Consider the following 21,182-nt stretch of genomic DNA (forward strand, 5'->3'; position numbering starts at 1 on the left):
GGTAGATGAGCCTCTTAAATAATCTTTTGATAAAGCTATCAAGTTTGGGGTACCCTAAAAGCAACGCTGTGATATTTATGGAGATTCCCCACCACCCAGGTCACAGTTGTCCCATAGGGGCTTTTTCAAAAGGCAGCTGGACTTCCTTCGTTTTTCCTTGAAGACGTTTCGCTTCTCATCCCGTTGTGAAGGAACTTCTTGGATGAGGAGCAAAATGTCTTCAAGGAAAAAACAAAGTCCAGTTGCCTTTTGAAAAAGCCCCCGTGGGACAAATGTGATGCTTTGCTTTCAAAGATAGTTTTACTGGATGCATCAAAGAGAACCATTTCCTGCCATTGAAAGGATGGAAAAAATGCCTTGTTTAAGAAGTCCCTGCCAATCAAGAGAAAGTAATCAGATTGGTTGAGGAAATCACCGCATTCTTACCTGGCCGTCTGTGAAGAGGCACCTGAGAACTGATGGTGTTGGGACCTGGAATAATGTACTCATAATGTATACCTGGATTGGGCTGTTGATGAATCATCTGCGGAAGGAAGAAGAACCTTTGAATTCATTGAGTTGACTCTGACGCACAAACCCAGTTCATCCCACCAGCTGGACCAGATCAGGAAACCCACTCCACAGAAAGACTTAAACTACAGGTGTTTAGCAACCACAGTTGGGACTGGACATTTAGTTGTTTAAGCAAAACAGTCATTCAAATCCCTGGTGGTGTTCTTAGGGACATTAACTCCATAAAAAGGTGTGGCTTTATTCATCTCCACATTTTTCTGTCCCCTCTCAAATTCAGAGATGTTGAGCATTTAAGTTTAATAACTAAAATAAAATAAAAATAAATAAATTTATCCATCCGAGACAAGGTTATAAATAAATAAACATGCACACATGCTGGCTCAGGTCTCTCAGCCTATCCAGATGGAAAATTAACCTAAAAAACTATTTTATGACTTCCCAACTTCTAATGGTTAAGGGTTAGGGTTCCTCTGGTTCAATAAAGAAATGATATTATTATCTGAAATCTTCAGTTCTTACATAGACATCCAAGATTTCATTGGTTGGGCCCTCTGCTAAAAAGGATTCCCCGGCAGTACTTGAGATCTCATTGGGCCGTTTATAGATGAACATCGTTCCTCCTCCCTCATATCTCCCAGGTCGATCAATTGCCCAGTTCCCGTTGATAATGGCACGTCCTGATCGACTCCGTAGTGCTGTAGGAATAACCAGGTGAAAACAACAAAAGAAAGGAAAAGAAAGTAAAGCATTAAAGAAAGTAATAATAAATAGCCAGGTGAACAGTTACAGCGGTGAGGAGTGTCCCATTGGGAGACACTTGAAGCACAAATTAGTAGTAGATGGTCACATAGAAAATCCCTCCCTGTGGTTGTGAGGATTCAACAATGGCATAATCATGAGCCACAATCTTTCAAGTAGAGTAGATGTTTGACCTTAGTAAGAATAATATCTTCTACTATCATCCCTTGTGAACTGTCCATGGTACTGACACTTTACCATTTCTACTGTTTTTAGCTTTGCCTTCTTCTGTCCCACAAGGCTGGATCCAACTATTTCTTGGATGCAAGGTGCTTACAGGGAAAGGCAAATCTAGTGAACTGATTTTGCCCAGTATCTCTAATCTTTCCCTTTAAATAGCTCTGCTTAACTTTGCACAACTCTACATATTTCCCCAGGAAACTTATCATGATATGAGATTATGGATCTCATCATGTATGCATTTCTTGATGGGTCGTTGATGAAATTTCTTCATTTCAGCACAGGGATTTCAATAGTGGTAGGACAGCTACAATGGACCATGGGTGATCCTTCCATCATTGTCATAGCAGCTGAACCAGGAATCAGAAAAAGAGAAAATAGAAGCACAACCATATTGGTACAACACATACTATGCAAAGAAAATGTTTTGAGTCCTCTATAGTAAAACTATAAATATTTCTGCTTGAAGGTCTCAAAGGTTTTTCTCAATTAGTCTTTCTAAGGCCACATTCCTTTAAATTGAATCACTTCTTAGTGAAAGTTGAAATAAATCTTTGGGCATTTCTGGTGATAAACCAAATCTCTGGAAGATAAAATCATGAACTGAAACTCTTTTCTGTATATCTCAGTCCCTGACATGGGAAAAACAGCATCTTTCATCTATAGGATAAACCCATAGCCCTATTTCTTGTTTCTTCTAATTTTATGTTAGGAAAGGAGGAATAGCATATTTTCCAGGGCAGGGATTATTATCTGCAAATTGCCACTTACGTTCAGTACAGTGACAAGCCTTTTAAATCAATGCTAGATACATAGGGACGTGTGTATGCATGCTTATGCAGCCAGAATTCAAAAATTAATAATGAAATTGTGCAGAGATGTTCTGTATCTGAAAGCCAGAACATAGCTCAACATCTGGTTGTGTAGTCTTCACAAATTAAGCTTGTCAACAGCAATCAGCAAATGGTTCTCTTCAAATATTTGGATCTGAAGTTCATTTCAGACAGACTTAGGGGGAAAAATGGGAAGAAATAAGGGTTTCTCTGAACTTGTGTTGAATGGTATGAGAAAGTCTCCAGATACCACCAAAAGTAAAACTATCTCTAGATACTTCTCATCTCCCTTCCTTAATTCTCCTTTTGAGACCCCCCTGCATCACTCAGCCTGCAATTTTCCCTTCACTTATTAGGCTTCCAAAATTCATTCCATCTGAATTACAAGTTGATGTTTCCCAGAAAAGCAGATCTTGAGACATAAAGTAGCATGAACAAACTTGAATCGTGCAATCTCAGAATCGTGCAAGCGATGGTATTCCCCATGAGTCTCTATGGAAGCCAAAATTGGACTTGGTTAAAGCGGGATGGAAAGATTATTGATGCCTTTGAACTTTGAACTTGGACCCTAGACTCCTGAAAATACCATGCACAGCCAAGGAAACTAATTCCCTACTTTTGTTCTGGCTCGTTTTTAAATCCTCTGAGCCGCCCAGAAAAATGGGTAATGAGAATGAAATGTTCTGTAATTGACAGAATAATGACTGCAGGGGCACAGAATTCCTTCGTTGTCAGTCACCCTCTCCCAGCACTGCATCACGGTCTTCTTGCTTATTCTTGCTTATTTGGGCAAATATATTTGATTATCTAATTTTTTAAAAAAATCAAAAGCTTTCTTAAACTGCTGTTGTATTCCACATTGTTGCGGATTGCTTTGCATTGTGCATTCTTCGGTAATATGGAAAAACTTAACTCGGACTCAAATCGCAAACTCAAAACCTGAACGTGACCCCAACATTCCTCAACAGAGAGGGGTGTGCTTGCCCTTGAAACCTGCACTTTTCAGAATTTGGTGATTACACAAAAGAAATGCTTGCCCTAAAGAGACAAATAAGGTGTTGAAAGCTTGGCGAGGCGAGAGCAACGAATGCCATAGAGAAGAGCTTTGTCCCTTAGCAGATTAAACTATCATCAGATTCTTTCTTGTCGTTTAAACACTGGCTTTCCAACAAGTGAATCAGCAGGACATTTCTGAAAACTTACCCTTCGCCACAAATTCTAGGAAAACCAGCTGATTTCTTGAGAAACGCAATGTCTACATTGTTTGGAAATGGGCTTTTGAGAGAGAAAGACATTTTTTATGAATGGGAAGCTGCCAAGGCGGGAGGGGGAAATGATATTTGAACAGCATGAGAACTATTCAAGGGGCAGACCATTGTCTTTCTGGCTCATTGAGTGGTAAAACTGCTAAACCCTGCAAAATGGAGAATTCCCATTTCACAGTGTTCAAATCAAAACCCTCTGTGAGTTTTTACGCTGGGGAGAAGGGGAAATGTTGAATAACATATTCTCTTTTCTCTTGTTACAGCAGTAACTATGCTGGGGAAAAGACGGGTTGAATTTTCAGATTGTAAGCCCAATTTGCAATGAGGGAGGAGACAGGCTGAATGCTTAGAATATGGCAAACTCTCTTCCAAAGAGAGGTAGCCAATGAATTTAGAAAACTCCCAATAAAATTTTCTGCAATATTGGTGTTAATAAATACAAGTAATCTTCTATTTACAGCCACAATGGGGATCAGAATTTCACATTGCTAAGCAGGGCAGTTATTAAGTGGGTTGTCCTGATTTTATTCTACGAAAGTTCATCCTGGTCCATCACCTTCAAAATATTCTCTGGACCTTCATTTCCACCCAAAAGATGCTTATTACAAATTTGTTATAGAAGAAGACAATAGTCTGAATCTGCTTTGGAAATCCCTGAAATATTTTGTTGACTAAGCTTCATCCCTTCTTCTTCAAGGAACTCTTAGTCCTGTCCTGACAACATCTGATTTCTGAGCATCAGGAAAAGCATGGGAAGGCACCCTGACATAAAAACAATGGGAAGAATAGAGGTGATCTTTTAAGGATGGTTCCTAAGCAGACAGAGGCATATGAATTTCTGATCTGGTCATTTCATCCAACTAAATTCACAGGCTGCGCTGGGACCGAGGGACTTGGCTGATGCCTCTCCAGCTCTAAAACATGTTCTGAGTTGGGTCTTAAAAATATTTGCAAAGAAAAATGTCTGTTTCACTGAATGGAGTGCAGTCCATTTTTGGAACCTGGGAGTTTCTTCTGAGAGCTGCTTGAGAGGACCAGCACTGAAAAGGGATGGTCTACTTGGGAAATCTACAACTGACTAGCCCAGGAAGAAACTGAATCTGGATGAGGTCATGTCCAAAATTCAGGAATGAGGATGAGGAAAAACTAGGCGGGATGCACCTTATGGGAAACGTGGTGATGGCATTATTCAAGAAGAAGAAGAAGGAAGACGAAGAGAAGGAGAGACCTTGTTGAGCCAACATTGACACATCACTCTGTCTTAGGTCAACCCTAGCAACCTCCAAGGAATAGCAGGACATTTGGAGGTAGGAGACGTTATCACTTGTATACCTTCTTCTCTCCAGGCTCTAGAGATGTGTGGTGGCTCCTATTCTGAGAAACACAATTCACAATTCAAGATGGAGGACACCAGACAGGGCAAACTGTCCCTGAACATCATTAAAGTTTCAGGTTGTCTACAAGGGATCATCAAAAAAAAGCTAACTGAAAATGTGTCAGGACTCAAAAGCTGCATTTAGGTGAAGCCAAATGGTTAAATCCAATGAAATGCAGCTCTATTTTTAAACTGTAATCAAGCCGTTAAAAAAGCTAACTTAATTGAAGTCTTTATCCATAGGATACAATATTACTTCTCCTGCAAGTTTTCTCTACAGGGAAAAAAAAAGGCCCTTGATCTCAAATCAGTCGCCTTGCCTCGTTACATAATTCAAGGGAAGAGCTTAAGAAATTCACAAGAAGGATTAAACTGTTTTTATTGAGAAAGTAAAGAGTCACAGTAAGGCTGGACACAGTCAAAGTGGGATTTAGCATACAAATTAAGAGTCTAGTTGGCACATCCCTGATGCCCTCAGAAAGCTCTTTCTAGCTGCTTCCCATATTTAGAGTTCCTTCAGAGTTTTGAGAGCTATAAAGTTTCTCCCATGTCATACATTTGAGCCACAAGCTTGTTTTATTTCTCCGTGGGACTCCACTGTCTCCAGATCTATTATTTGGAGACTAATTTGAGTATAGTTTGCCATATTCCAAAGAGACTGGATTTAGTCCACTTATTATTCTCAGTAGAACCATAGCTTGGTGTCAGATCACAATGGCTTGAAATAGGTCTGCTGATCTTCAGACAGCCTCAAACAAATCAACCCAGAGGTCTCACTCAAGACCAAAATTGTCCTACTTCAGAGACATTAAGTGAAGACCGAAAAGGCTGTAAAACTAGGAAAGGTGAAGGAAAGAGTAGAAGAGGATGACCAATAGGCAGATCGATGGACAGTAGCGATGGGTGGGACAATGTGTCCTGGAGAAAATCAGTTTATTGGGTGAAGAACTGACAATGACTCAATGGCACAAAACAATCAATGAATTATAGACCACATCTTGAGAACCAATGCAGAACCCACAGCAAAGTCACTAATGTATCCCCTTCCTCCTCCAGTATGAAGCATTGCCCTCATTCTCTTAGTTATTGACCAGTAATCAAGACAGATAGCATCCAGCCCCAGATCTTGACTCCAAAACAAACACAGGCCAGTGTTTTGTCAAGGCCTGATTCAATATTAATTGTAGGGTTCCAGTTTCTTTGGGAGAGTTTTAACTTGATTGTCTTTTTCATTGCTTTGGGCTTGGCACAAGATGCTCTGAGTTCCATCAACTTAATAGTAAAAATGAGATAATTGTTTTTGCAAATAAAGGCTGGGCCTTTTGTATGCTTTTATTAAGTATTTCAACCCTTTCTGGTAATAAAGCATGGAATTTCTCAGACAGAGAGAACAAAACCTGCCATGTTCTGTTGCAGAAGCAAACGCTGAAATAGGGAGAGGTTAAAATTACCAGCTAATAGCCTGCATGATTAAAGGTTGCAGGGGACAAAAGGGGGTTGCAGAAAACTGATCTTTTAATCATGTTGGCAACTTCTGAAGAAGGAAGATAAGGGAAGAACAGTGAATAAAATTTGAGAACACACAAGTTGGGTTTTTAACTGTTCTTCTCCCCAGAAACTCAGGAAAGTGTCTTTAATCAACTCTCTAACCCAATATGTAAGTTTGCTGGCAAAAGTTCTCCAATTATTTGTTACAGGAAGAAGGCAAAGAAATAAATCCATGTTCACAGTTTAGAAACATCATTGTTTCCCCACATAATCCAAATCTGATTTAGATTAAGAGAGCTGATATGAATTAAGAAATATGAATTAAGAAATCTCAAAGAAATTTGATATGAATTAAGAGTCTCACTGGAACATATCAATGCAGTCCACCCCAATTATTTTGCTGCATGAAGATTATACAAGAAAGCACACCCTCCACATTCAAAATGCATGTTGGCTGCAGGAGTTAATTGTAATTCTGTGTAGGCTTTCACACAAGCCAGAAATACAACTCCTGGCTTTTCCAAATGTATTCTTCACACAGCTGAAATAGGTTTAGCTTGTGTGTCAATCATGCACAAGATTGAGTCATTCTTCTGCACTAGCAATGGGACCCCGCAGCATTGGGAACAATGCTGAAGCTTGGTTGGGCTCTCCACTTGAGCTTTATCTCTTGGCCAAGAAGATCAACGTCAACGTTTCTCTAGTCAATGTCCTGATGAGGATTCACTTGAAACTTTGGTGGAACCCAAACCTAGCTCTCTAATTTCAGTTTTCCTTCAGCCAACTAATAAAGGATGGAGATATGTTCTGATCTACAACACCTAGTTGGGCTGGGCCTTTCAGATCCAGATTGAAAGAGTTTGATGGAATAGTATTGGAAGTGACCTTTTTTGGATGATTTGATATCTTTTCCTCCAATTCTCCTTGATTGTTATGTCTCCTAGATATCCATTTGCCAATTCCTTCACTTTTCCAAGTTCTAAGAACCTTTATTTGATTTTTGCATGCCTTCTCCTACCACAAACAGATACCCTGCTGACTTTACATACATATACATGAGCTGGCTGATCAAAATATACAAGGGTTGTGAGTAGTAGGTCCACTGTGGCCAAGAACGAAACCTGAAACTCATTGATGTTTTCCAACTAAACAGTCAACCAACGATCCTCTCCCCAAGGACAAATACTCTGTTTTGTTGGAATGTGCTGCTTTGTGCACTTGCTTGCTCCTTGTAACTATAGATTTGCGTTCAAAGGTTCCGTTCTGCTTTTATTCATCATTTCTTTCAAGGGAAATATTTCAAAATGGAGAAGGAAGACAGGGAGAAACATGACCAAGTGCTAAGCAGATGCCAGCTGCAAGAGTTAATCGCGATGCAACGTAGGGTCTCACCCAAGATAAAAATATAGCTCTAGGCTTTTTCCAAATGCCTTCTTTACACAGTTGTGGGCTTTTTCCCACAATCATTTTAGGGCCGACTCCTTAGCATGTGCTAAGCAAATAATTCATCCAAATACTGAACTTAGCTCATGCCTAAATAAAACTGAACGAAAAATATTAACAGCTTTTCACACAATTCTTCTCCTGGTTTTTTTTTTCTTTAAACAGCAGTATCAAAAAAATCATTTCTGCATTTGGAAGTAGATATTCTATATATCTGCAGTACAAACTACAGTGCAATATGCTTCAAAGAGAGTCAGTTTGGTGTAATAGTTATGGCACCTGGCTAGAAACCAGGAGATGGTGAATTCTAGTTCCTCCTCAGACACAAAACCAGCAGGGTGCCTTTGGGCCAGTGATGCCTAAATCTCAGCTTTTAAAAAGGCATTTTTACCTCTTTTTGACAGATGAGGAAAGATTTAGCTTTTTGGTGAAAAAGAACAATCCTTGGTGTTAATTTTATGGTCTGTTTCAAGTTAATGAAGCATTGATCGGATAGCTTAAAGGATGTTGTCTCAGGTGCTGAATAATCAACCCCTTGCTTTCAGACAACAAAATGTGTTGGCTAAGTTACCACATGCAGGAACACATCTTACTGATGTGTTATTTTGTTTATTCCACTCCACCTTTGGTGGAGATGGGACTTTTGAACACACCAAACCAAAGCTAACAACACAGCCTCCAAACTGAGCACTGAGATCAAACAAACCACAAAGTCGCAAACCGATTCAAGTATCACATCCAATCCCCTCCTAAACCTAGCAAGACAAACACAGGAGCTGAGCTTAACATTACGTTTAGAGAAACAGTAACATCCAAATCACAGCATTCCTCCTCCAACTGGCATTGGAGATCTGCCCAGCACATGACCTGCGACAGGACAGAGGCAATAAATACACTGTACAATGCCGCAGAGATACCTAACCCATGGGGCAGAAGATATTGTTGGACTACAGTTCCCATCACCCTTGCAGGACTCGCCTTGGATGGTGGGAGTTGGAGTTGAGTAACATGTGGAGATATGCAATTTGGAGTAGGGCAAAGGAATATGAGAATGAATAACGTTTGGGGTTTTTTTCATCGGGTTGGGGGAGCTTAGCCAAAAATTATTCTACAAGCACAGAGAAGGCATTTAACTTTTTTTTTTTTTTGCAAAAAAGGTGAATTAACGTGAATCCACATTAAAGCAAGGATGGTAGACATCAATGACGACTCTGACTGAAGGGGAATCATCATCTATCTTTCATAATTGGTTCAACTGTTGAATGGCTTTGCCTTCCTAGAATTTTAATCTGTTATCTCATGTCCTGTACTCTGGGATAATCAAGAGCAGATTGTGACACCCCTTCAGACAATTGACAAATACAATCATCTCAAGGCTAAACTTACCCTTAACTAGATAGTCAACTAGTTGACTACTAGTTGGCCCAAAATGAGAAGGCTCCTTGGCTAAAGACGTTGGGAGCTAGCTCTGAACCAGAAGAAATTAAAAGACTGGGAACTTGTAAAAAGGTGATGATGGGCATTTCTTATAATGTTCCTTTTTAGGACTTGCCTCAAACTGAACATACCATGGTATTTTCATGGGCAGAAAAATAGCAACATTCCTGTTCTAAAAAAGAACCACGCTCCTTGGCATGCCTGGGAAGAAAACCCACACAGTTTCTCAGGGCTTGTTCAATCCCTAGAGTTTCACAGCTTGGCTTGCACCAATGTTTAGTAGATGTTTTTGAAGACCTGTCTGCACCAGATCAATCTCCCAGTGTTGAAGTTTCCCAAAACTATTGCTCCATCCTGCTAACTACCAGACATTTTGCTTCCATCAGAAGCAAAGTGTATTTCCTGTTTTCATATATGTCCGTCTAGGTAGCAACTACATCACCGCTGTATTTCAGACAAAGTAGATGAAAACAGGAGCAGTAGAGCGACTAGGGAGAGTGATGTAAAGAGGTCAACTTTGATGTTCAAACATATTGTCATAAAAGACACATCAAAAAGCTTTCTTACAAAAACAAAAAAACAAAAATACCCAGAAGGTGTTACCAAAGGGAACTGATTGCACAGATCAATTTTCAGGTCCTCCACTTCTAGTTCATTTCATGTATTAACTCATACATCATCTTGGGCTTCATCTCATACTCCTTAGGAAGCCTATTATTGTTCTTGAGTGTTCACTCAATGGTTCAATTTCCACCCTTAAGTGATCTCATGAGCTTTGTTTGGACTGATGTCCTTTCTAGGAAGAAACAATCTTCCTAGAAGGTTTCATTCAACAAACAATGTTCAAAACAGCACTCTTCTCAAACCAACATAGGCTGGCTCTCTTTTTTGCTTTTATGCCTCCTCCTCCTCCTCCTCCTCCTCCAGAAACAATTATTCTCAATCTGGTTTCTTTCAAATCCCTTGGGACCTACCACACCCAGGAATCCAGAAGGCTGAATAGGGAATTCTGGCATCTGCAGTACCAACAGAACACCCAACTAGAAGAAGACTTCTTTGGGGAGAGATGGACTTCTTACCCAGGTAATTGTTGCTCTTGGACATCTCTGTGATGTTGATTTTGGTGGCCCCTTCTGGAATTTCTACTATTTTGTGGTAGCCAAGGTTGGTCAGACTGTGCTTGAAGACTCCTGAGATCACCCTGCAAGCTGTGTTGTCCCCTCCACAGATTCCACATTTGTCCACCACCTTATCGGAGCCCAGGTAGTCATCACAGCCAATACTCTGTCACGGGAAAGGAAACAGAGAATCAAGTGGTCAATTCACTGTATATGGAATGCATCAGAACTGGTTTTAAGAAAGCAGAGTGAAACTCAGGGTAGACCCATCACCAGCTTGTAACATGTTTCTATTTCTGCATTTCAGAAGTTACTGTAGATCAGACTTTCTCAAAGTGTGGTCTAGGGACCTCTGAGGGCCTTCCAAGCATGAAATTATTTGCCAGCCTATGTTGAAATAAAAAATCCCATCAAACACTTGTGAGAAGCATAATGGCAGCGAATGTGTCAATTTAAAGTTTTAATATGATAAGTACTGTTAAATTTAAGAAGCATCATCGTGATATGGAGGCATCTTTTCACTTCCTCACCGTGGACCCCCCAAAGGCCTGGCTGCTCTATAAGCATTTAAAGATGTAGCCAGTCTCAGCATCAGGTAGTCACAACTAGGATGAAGAGAAGCCCTTCCCACACTTACAATGCTCACCTTAGGAGATGTGCAAACATTAAAAATTGCTCTACAGATCAAAGAGATCACAGTGCAGACAAAGAGAACAATGTCTCTGCTTCCAAATCCCAAGATCTTCCCCGTTCGCTGAGGGGTCTTGGGAAACTGGAGTTAACATATTGGGGGTTGGAGATGCTGTCATGCTTCGTCTCAATGGTTCTTTGGTTTGAGCTTTCATTTTGTTTATATTGTTGTTTTAATTTAGTATTATAGGGCTTAACATTATATTTTGTAAACTGCCCAGAGTCCACTGGAGAGGCTAGCTATGTTAAATCTGTCAAGTCATGTCAAGTCAAGCCAAGTCTGGTTTAGTTTAGTCTGGTCTGGTCTGGTCTAATCTGGTCTAGTCTAGTTTAGCAATGGAACTCAACACAATACAATATAACACAACACAATGCAATACAATAGTGCTTTTGTTAATGATTCCTTTGCTTGGAAGTTCTTTAGAAAGTCCTTCCTGATGGAATCCAAAGAAATTACAACTGGGGCAATTTACTCCCCAAACGAAGGCAGACTTTATTCCCTCCCCCTTCTCAAAGCAATGGAATTCACTAAGTTGTCATCACTTCTTGGTTCTACTGAAAAAATAATAAATATGACAACCATTCGGCCAGACGTGGATACACAGTAGAAACTCTTTTATTCTGCTGCCTTACTAGGAGCTTTGACTTCCAATGGCCTGAAGTAGATATTTATAACTCTGATGAGTTATGGAATATTGCTGGACTTGGACCTTTGGCCAAAACAATTTTAGGGGTGAAGAATAAAGCAATTTTTCTGGCAGGTTGATTTTTTTTGTCTGTTGGCTTTAAAGGCAGCTGCTCCAAGAGGCTCAGCACTTAGGAATGTTTCTGAAAATAGAGAAAAAGATCAGCCTACACCACAATGGAGAAGCCGAGTTCTTGATGGATGACAGAATGGGTTGCACAGGGCTCTGTTTGCCTCCATTTTTCATGGGGATATATTGTGACCAGATGATATGATAGGAGCAGGACAGGAAGAAGGCAGGGGGGGAAAGGATGCAGGCCAAGATGGAAAGAGGTTAAAGGAGATGATTTTCCATCAAGGGCTTGGAAGAGATTAAAGCCTCTTTTTTTTTGCAAGGCATTATCTTTCAAGCTGGATCTTCTCTTCCAGCTGGAAGAAGAGTTCAAAGGAATCAATTGCATCGCTTTCCTTCCAAACGAAAGACTCCTCTTTCAGATTAGTACCTTCTTGGTATCTAGAAATAACCGAATAACAGAGTTGGAAGGGACCTTGAAGATCTTCTAGGCCAGCCCTCTGCTCAAGCAGGAAATACAAGTGGTGGGATTCAGCCGGTTCGCACCACTCCAGCAGAACCGGTAGCTAATTTTTTGTTGCCCAGGCCCTGAATGGACTTCTGGAAACAGCATCCACACAGAGAACCGGTGGTTCACATATATTTGAATCCCACCACTGAGAAGACCCTATACCATTCCAGACAAATGGTTGTCCAGTCTCCTCTTGAAAATCTCCAGTCTTGGAGCACCCACAGCTTCTGGAGGCAGGCTGTTCCACTGGTTAATTGTACTGTCAGGAAATTTCTCCTTATTTCTAGGTTTAGAACTAAATTTCAGTAGAACCCAAAATCTAGGTTTAAGGACTCATAAAGCAACTTCATTAGGAGGTTCTCCCCAAGTACAAGACTCTCCAGCTATGAGTGGGGAAATGCTTCCAAAACCTGAAAAGTCACTAACAATCCATCCTAGTTAATGCGAGGCTAGAAAAATGAAAGGTTCTGTAATTATAAGAGAAGATGCTGCTTGGCCCTGAGAATTTAGTAGCCGTGTGGAAAAAGAATGGAAGAGATCTCTCAGAAGTAGTCAGACATCTATCTAGCCAACATCATATTTATTTATTTGTATCTTGCCTTTATTACTCTTACAGATAACTCAAGGCAGTGAACATAGCTAACACACCTTCCTCCTTCTCCTCCTATTTTACTCACAACAACCCATGAAGTGAGTTGGGTTGAAAGAGAGTGACTGGTTCAGAATCACCCAGTTGGCTTTCGTGGTGAAGGCGGGACTAGAACTCACCATCTCGTGGTGATTGGCCCAAAGTCACCCATCTGGCTTCCAGGTCTAAGGCGGGACTAGAACTCACCATCTCCTGGTGATTGGCCCAAAGTCACCCATCTGGCTTCCAGATCTAAGGCAGGACTAGAACTCACCATCTCCTGGTGATTGGCCCAAATTCACCCATCTGGCTTCCAGGTCTAAGGCGGGACTAGAACACACCATCTCCTGGTGATTGGCCCAAAGTCACCCATCTGGCTTCCAGGTCTAAGGCGGGACTAAAACTCACCATCTCCTGGTTTCTAGCCTGGTGATTTAACCACTAGACCAAACTGGCTCATCATATTGATGCAAAGTTTTAATATTCAAGTCCTCTGATAATCTTATGCAAGTCATTTGACAAGGATATGAAATGGATACATTGGAGAACAGATTCCCACCCCATGCCATAAAAAAAAAGGAATCCTCTCCAGGGATTGGAGGGGGCACACCGAGGACACAAACCCATTTTAGTTTGGTCTAGGAGATCCCTGGGTTTGGTTTCCCACGCGGAAATTCAACGAACAATGAACAAATGGGATTTCTTGCATCAGGAGAAACCCTTGAATTCCAAATTAATTTCAGAAAGTTATGCAGGTTCAATTAATCTTGGTTTAACCCCTTCTGTCTTTTTGTTTTTCTCTTCCACAGGCCCGTGTGTCGCGTTTATACGTTGAGTTTTGAAGGGAAGACCTCCAGGAGGTCAAACGAAATGGGAAAGGAATGAGTTGAGGTTGAAGATTGGCTCAACTTTCGCTAATTAATCTGGAAAAGAAAATAATAATAACACCAACTCTTTGGGGGCACTTTTTGTATTTGCTCATTCAAGTGATTCCAGAGAAACTCTGGGCATCCCTGGAAACTCATTAGGGACTTCCGCGTGAGGCTAGCAGTCGCGAACAAGCTGTCTCCTCAATCAACGAGGGGCTATTCGCCCTCGGCGAAGTACATGGATGGATGAAAAATTAATCCCCCTGGAATTTGTGCACCAAGATGCCTGTTCTGTGCCTCCCCTAGCAAAAATGAAAATTCAGAATGAATTTTCCAGACCAAGAAGAGCAGGCTTCCATTTATGTTGGATAGAGACAGAGATCTCAATACAGAATAACAGACTTGGAAGGGACCTTGAAGGTCATCTAGTCCAACTCCTTGCTCAGGCAGGAAACCCTATACCGTCTCATACAAATGGTGGTCCAATTCCCCTCCCCTCATCTTTGCGGCAGCCCCTCAAATGTTGGAACACTGCTATCCTGTCTCCTCTGGTCCTTTTTTTCATCTTCATTGCAGATCAGAGCCCACATGTGGGCAGGAGAGAATAAGATTCAGAGTTGGATCACATCTGGAGGACAAGAAAATTTGCTTTTCTGGGTCCCCCCCCCTTTATTCCTGGCTATTAAATCACTCTTCAGAAAGCCAAGCTGCAGACAGTTACACAAAGAGCAAAAATGTCCTTCCACTGAGTTTAAAAACATGACTTACATAACTCAGAACATTTGATCTCATTTCCTATGGAGCCTCCACGGCTGGCATTTTGTACCGATTCCACAAGAGACAGGTTGCATTGGGATGTTCTTAGAGCAAGGAAGACCATTTCCAGCCTTTAAATGGGAACCAGAAAATGTTGTAACCACAATGGTAAAGAACACATTGCTGCACGCTGGTAAACAGCAAAAAAAACCCTGGGTTCGCACCACTAGGCTAAGCCACGATTCAACAATGGTTTATGGCTTTGTGGTCTGAGGCTTTTACGATTGTTGTGAGCTGCCCCGAGTTGCGTTTTAAGATGGGCAGCCCGACAAATCTTTTAATTAAATAAATGAACCTCGGAAAGGGTAAGCCAAAAATAATGATGAGCAAATATGTTGTGTTTATTAGTCTATTATACCCTAAACTAATCCAGATTTAGGACATATTGACAGTGGACTGTAAAGTCCCATGAATGGATGACTTTGCGGTGCCAAAACTTTATTGGGTGGAACATAAGAAAGAGACAACTCCTTACTCTTTACACTTTACAGCATAAATAATCTGCAGTGAATCATCTGGAATTGCACATTTCCCCCCCCCTCTTTAACCAACACATCTTCCTGGAACAAAGTAAGGGCTACAAAGTCAAACACTTGTTGCCAAAAACCCCAGCACACATCAGACGTCGGTTGGTCCGTTCGTTGGCTGTGAGCTACATTCCCACAAACCCATCTTAAGAGATGCATGACTCCTCTCCTGGGACCGCCGTATTTCAATTCTTCAAAGAAGCACAGAGGCTCACCAAGAGTTTGGGAAAGACACAAGTTTTTTGGGGGGGGGGCTTTTTTGCAGTTCCTCCGAGATTCTGCCTATTAGCTTTTGCTTTCAATCTCCTTGTCCATCTCTTCCAAAAACCTAGCAGCAACCTCCAGGCTTGCGAAAGAAGAGGAGAGGGCTGGAGCTGGAAAGTCATACGCTGGGGATTTTGGGGTAGGCAACCGGCCATCGGATGCCAGCCTTTTCCAGAAGACTTTCACACAGAAGTCTCCTGCTGACTTTCCTCCTCGGGCTCCAAATCAGCCCTTCAACCATTGTTCCTTTGAACGCTGCTTCGGGAGGAGAGAGAGGAAGCGTCCTTCCCCAAATTGCCATGCCGTGATTGATGGAAACCGAGTCAGAGGAACGAGCACATTTCATGCTGGGCACAGTGGGAGAAAGCCCTTTCAAGACAGACCCGCAAGACTTAGTGTGGTACGTTCCAGCCATAAAGTTCGGTGGGCACTGACACCTTTGTCCAAAGCTTTTGCTCCTTGGCAACTCCGTCCCCACCCTGTGGCCTCACACAATCGTTGTTCTCCTTTCCCAGAAGAGTGGCAGAGCTGCACGGAGCTTGCTTTGGAGATGTCACCCTCGGTAAAATACAAAGAGTCCTCAGCTTATAACCATGATTAGGCCGGGATCGTCTGTCGCTAAGTGATACGATTGTTCAGTAAGCTGCGTTCAGTTTTGCACTATTATTATTATTATTATTATTATTATTATTATTATTATTATTAATTATTATTATTATTATTATTGCTTTGGTTGTTAAGCAAATCAGCTTAACTTCCCCCACTGACTTTGCTTCTCAGAAACCGGCTGGGAAGGTTGATCAGATGGTGATCAGATGGTGATCACAGGAGCCCGGGATGCTGCAACTGTTGTGAATACGTGCCGATTGATACTTTACCCATAATTTTTTAAAAAAAAAAACAACCGCACACCATTTGAAATCTCCAGATTTCATTTTTTTCACACTCTCCTTTGGACAGACCCTTGCTTCCATCGGTAATAAAATAGCTAGAATCTGTGGTTAGAAATTCATGTCGTACCTTCCTGGCAGGTCTGGTGTTTTTGCACAGCAGCGTAATTGCTGTCATAAAGCTGAAAAGTTTCTCTCCTGCCACAAATCACAACCTGGGGCTCCTCAAATCAACACAGAGCAATGAAATCTCTCCCCAGATCCTTGGTGAATGTCTCAGAAGGTGGGAAAGGAAAAGGCTGGTGGGTAGTGACAGGCAAGGGACCAAATCTCCAAGACTGAAATTGCATTTATTTACGGTCAGCGACCAGCTGAAGTAGCTACGACAATAAAAATCTCACATAAAAGCAGACCGGAAATACAGTAAGAGCAATAATACCTCCCTGCACAGCTGCCAGGTGGGATCTACAAGTGTGAGAAGTCAAAAAAGGAGAACAACGCAAGACAAAACAGAAGAAAAATAGATACAATCTGTGAGATGAGAAGGGCAGCATCACAATGCAAGTCCTGCCCCTTTGACATAGCTGCCATCTTGCAGAATTTCACCCAGGCAATAAACACCCCTGCATTTGTCATCCTGATCTGGTCTTTCTTCCCAGGAGATGCTCCGCAACGTGGGCGATGTGGAGGTTCCCTCCGGAAGCGCCTGTATATCTGTGGGGGGTTTTTTTTTGGGGGGGGGAACACACCCTTTCTTGTCTCTCTCCCCACCCCCACCCTCCGCCCTCTCTCTCACACACACAATAACTCTTTGCCCAAAATAGAAAATTCTGTTTTCAAAAAATAGCGGCACAATCTGAGATTGTGGAGAAGGAAGAAGAAAAGGAGGGGTACAAGAAGGTGGAGAAACGAAAGGAGAAAAGAAAAGGCAGGAGGAGGAGGAGGAGGAGGAGGAGGAGAAAAAGGAGGAGGAAATGGTGGAAGAGAAGGAAGGAAGGAAGGAAGGAAGGAAGGAAGGAAGGAAGGAAGGAAGGAAGGAAGGAAGGAAGGAAGGAAGGAAGGAAGGAAGGAAGGAAGGAAGGAAGTGGAGAAAGAGGAGAGAAGAAATAGGAGGCGGAGGAAGAGCAGATGGAGGAAGAGAAGGAGAGGAGGCAAAGGAGGAGGAGGAGGAGGAAGAGAAGGTTGAAAAGAGAAGACAAATTCTCCGGTGTCTTTTGTTAAAGGAGAATGTCCTGAACAAACCAACCATCTTTCAACACCATAGAAACAGAAAGAAAGAGTGTTTTCAAATTTGTCCAGCAATATTTCCGGGAAGACAAGAGGGGTGCTCATTGGCCAAGATAAAGAAGAGAAGGAAAGGAGGAAAAAGAGTCCTTGAGGTGTGAAGGACCCAGATGTCCCCCTCCCTCCTCCACTTATCTAGAGTTGATTGCTCTTTCTCAACCAGCAGGAATGAAAGACCAAGCAGAAAAATGGCCAGGCCACATTTGGAGCCCAGATGTCAGGCAAGGGCTGATGTTTCTTCTTCTTCTTCTTCTTCTTTGGGAATAAAGAAGAAACGCTGAGAAGCCTTAAGAGGAACCAAATGCTTATCATTCCACGATAAGGCCAGATAAGGGCGACTCGAGGCCCCTTTTGCTTTCAGCCTGGTTGCAAACGCTCAGAAGAAACCAGGTCTCAAATCCAAAAGGCCCATCCGAAGCCGTTTGGGAGACCTTCAGCTTCCTGAAATATTTCTGTTGCATCAGGATAGGAAACCCACATTCGATTATCAGTTGTGGCTAACCACGAAAGCCTTTGTTCCCATTCCAAGACACACTCGGCTCTCCTGTGACTTGTGTGAGGTTGACTCTGCCTGCTGGGTGAGCCTTGCTGTGGCTTGGTGCGATTTGCTTCATTACTATTATTATTATTGATAAGGAAAAGTCCTATTTCTAATCGTCACAATGCCTTGGGAGACAGGAATGACAGCATTCCAACGTGCCTTGATCTCTCGAACTCGAACTCGAACTTGATCTCCTGACACACGCACACACGCACGGTAGCTAACGTGGGAAGTCTTGGCGCTGCCGGTAAACTTGCTCCAGCTTGATTTGCGATGCTGTTGTGTTGATCCAAGCACTCTCTTCCATGAAGCTAAAGTATTTGGCAGGGGTTCAAGGACAACTAGGCGGGCACCGTCTTTGAACCACAATGCACTTTGGAGGAGAGATGTCAAATCTTGTAATGGCAGATCAGCACAATGAACAATATCTGTACAGCAAACATTTTATAAGCCGAGGGGCTTCTGAGGCTGCTGTTTGATAAAAGAGTAGCAGTGCTCCCGACGTCAGGAGGAGGAGACGTGCAAAGCATTATGAATAGTATTTTCTCTCCTACACCCAGGTAACATGTGTTCTTCAGCATGAAGGTCCCAAAGGTGTTTTTTTTTCAAATGGCAATGGGACCTTCTCTGGAAGACATTTCACTTCTCATCCAAGAAGCATTTTCAGAACTTAAGATGTTTCTTGGATGAGAAGAAAAACATCTTCAGGAGGAAACACACACACACACACACACACACACACACACACACACACACACACAGAGAGAGAGAGAGAGAGAGAGAGAGAGTCCACTTGCCTTTTGAAAAAAGTCTTTGGGGCACCTTTGGATGACTGAGAATCTCCATAGACATCTTCAACATGAATTTGTGTGAGATGACCAAGATGAGCCTGAGGGAGGGACCAAGCGAGTCATCAGTCTTGAATCCCTTCATGCCCACAAGAGATTTAAGTCCACCCCACCTTGAATTCCGTTGACTCTTATCTGCTGCCAATTTGCTTTGACCATTAGTACAGATTCTTGTAAAGAGCATAAGCTTGCAATAAACATTCATATTCATTTGAACTGCCTGGATTTTCTGATTTTCTCATGCTTGACATTAATCTTCAAGGTGGGTTGGACTTAGATCTCTTGTGGGCACAAAGGGTCTCGAGACTGATGGCATGTTTGACCCCTCCCTCAGGCCCAGCCTGGTCATCTCCTATAGAATCTCTCTCTAAAAGCATGTTCAACAAGGGGTTTGGAAGCAGGCGGAAAAAGCATCTTCTGGTGTGAAGTCATAACTTCTTAGCTTCTCTTCTATGATTGGTGGCAAGAAGATAATTAGAGGTTCTGCCATTGGAGTCCAACGTCAATGGTCCACCTCTACCTTAAGTTCAATTCTTCTTTGGAGGCCCAAGTGCTTCTAAGCGAAGAAAGATAATTGGCTACTAAGGAGACATTTATGCTGACCAGCATTTCTTCAGCTATGGAACAGAACCTCCAAAGAAGCTTGGTCTGCTCTTACCCTGTTTTTGACCCATTTGTAAATAACTTTTAAGTCTCCTGATTCATTCTCTCCAGCAAGAGTGAAGCCATCATATTCACAAATGCCTCTGATACCCAATTTCCCACCAGGCTCTTGAGAAAGTAAGGAACGGATCCAGGCACACTGTCTGGAACCACTTAAAGGAAAAGTAGAATGCAAATGTCCCACTTAAATAATAGGTTGAAGAACTTTGGAAAATGGTCAAAGAGGTATTTCAAAATACAATTACTGGCCCTTGGAAATGCAAACCAAACGGATGATCCAATCTTCTTGAGCATGTATCAGATCCATGGCTTTCTTCAGATGGAATGGGGTGGCCTCCTGCCCTTGCATTTCACAACCACTTAATAAATAACTTGTGGGAAAGGAGGCAGAAAGTCCAAGATCTACCCACACTAATGGAAGAAGGGGGACCACGTTCAAAACTTGACTCATTTCCTCCTTTCAGCTGCACCAGATGCCATAATAACTTGGCAAAACAAAAAGCAACAAATTAAACTCAATTTTCTCCAGCACAGATTGGGACAAAAATGAACGACCACAACAGAGCCTTAAGAATTAGAGAAGGATGGCTATAAATTCATCGGGTTTGCAGTTAAAAATTATGGAGCTTTTGCTCTGCTCTGCTTTTTTTTTTTTTTTTTGCCTTCCCCTCATTTCAGGAAGAGTAGAAGAAAATAGACCAAAGACGCCCGTGGCTTGCAAAAAGAAATGCAATAAAAGTTCCTTGGTTGTTTCCTTTTAGGGGGACAGCATTAAATCCCCCCATGATGGACAAAGGGGGAAAGAGGGCAACAATTTAATAATTTAGTGCTGTGTATCCCATTTAAGAGTTACTTTCTCTCACTTTTTGCACTAGTCTATCAAATAATTAGGGACGCGGTGGCTCAGTGGGTTAGGACGCTGAGCTTGTCGATCAGAAGGTCGACAGTTTGGCGGGTCGAATCCCGAGTGCTGCGTAGCAGAGTGAGCGCCTGTTACTCGTCCCAGCTTCTGCCCAACTAGCAGTTCGAAAGCACGTAAAAAAAATGCAAGGAGAAAAATAGGGACCACTCCAGTGGAAAGGTAACAGCGTTCCGTGCACCTTTGGCATCTAGTCATGCCGGCCACATGACCACGGAGACGTCCTCGGCCCCTAGAGTTGGAAACAACTAGCACGCATGTGCGGGGAAACCTTTACCTTTTATCCCATTTAAGAGTTACTTTCTCTCACTTTTTGCACTAGTCTATCAAATAATTTGTCTATCTATCTATCTACAGTATCTATCTATCTATCTATCTATCTATCTATCTATCTATCTATCTATCTATCTATCTATCTATCTACCTTTATCATCTATCTATCCTTTATCTATTATCTATCTGTCTGTCTGTCTGTCTATTTATCTATCTAGTCACAAGGAGTCAAAACAACTTGCTGGCACGTA

General features: G+C 42.0%; 1 protein-coding gene across 1 annotated transcript in view; it reads right to left on the reverse strand.

The window, feature by feature from the left end:
• The window catches only part of THSD4 (thrombospondin type 1 domain containing 4), a gene marked incomplete at its 5' end in the record, with an annotated part of 116,786 nt that overhangs the window by 19,815 nt on the left and 75,789 nt on the right, over window positions 1-21,182 (reverse strand). The window contains 3 exons of the mRNA XM_081337271.1: window positions 427-523; window positions 1,033-1,208; window positions 10,412-10,616. Coding sequence (XP_081193397.1) covers window positions 427-523; window positions 1,033-1,208; window positions 10,412-10,616 — 478 coding nt within the window. The remainder of the gene's footprint in view (window positions 1-426; window positions 524-1,032; window positions 1,209-10,411; window positions 10,617-21,182) is intronic.

Source organism: Vipera berus (genome assembly GCF_964194415.1).
Source record: "Vipera berus genome assembly, chromosome: 12".
Lineage (NCBI taxonomy): Eukaryota > Metazoa > Chordata > Lepidosauria > Squamata > Viperidae > Vipera > Vipera berus.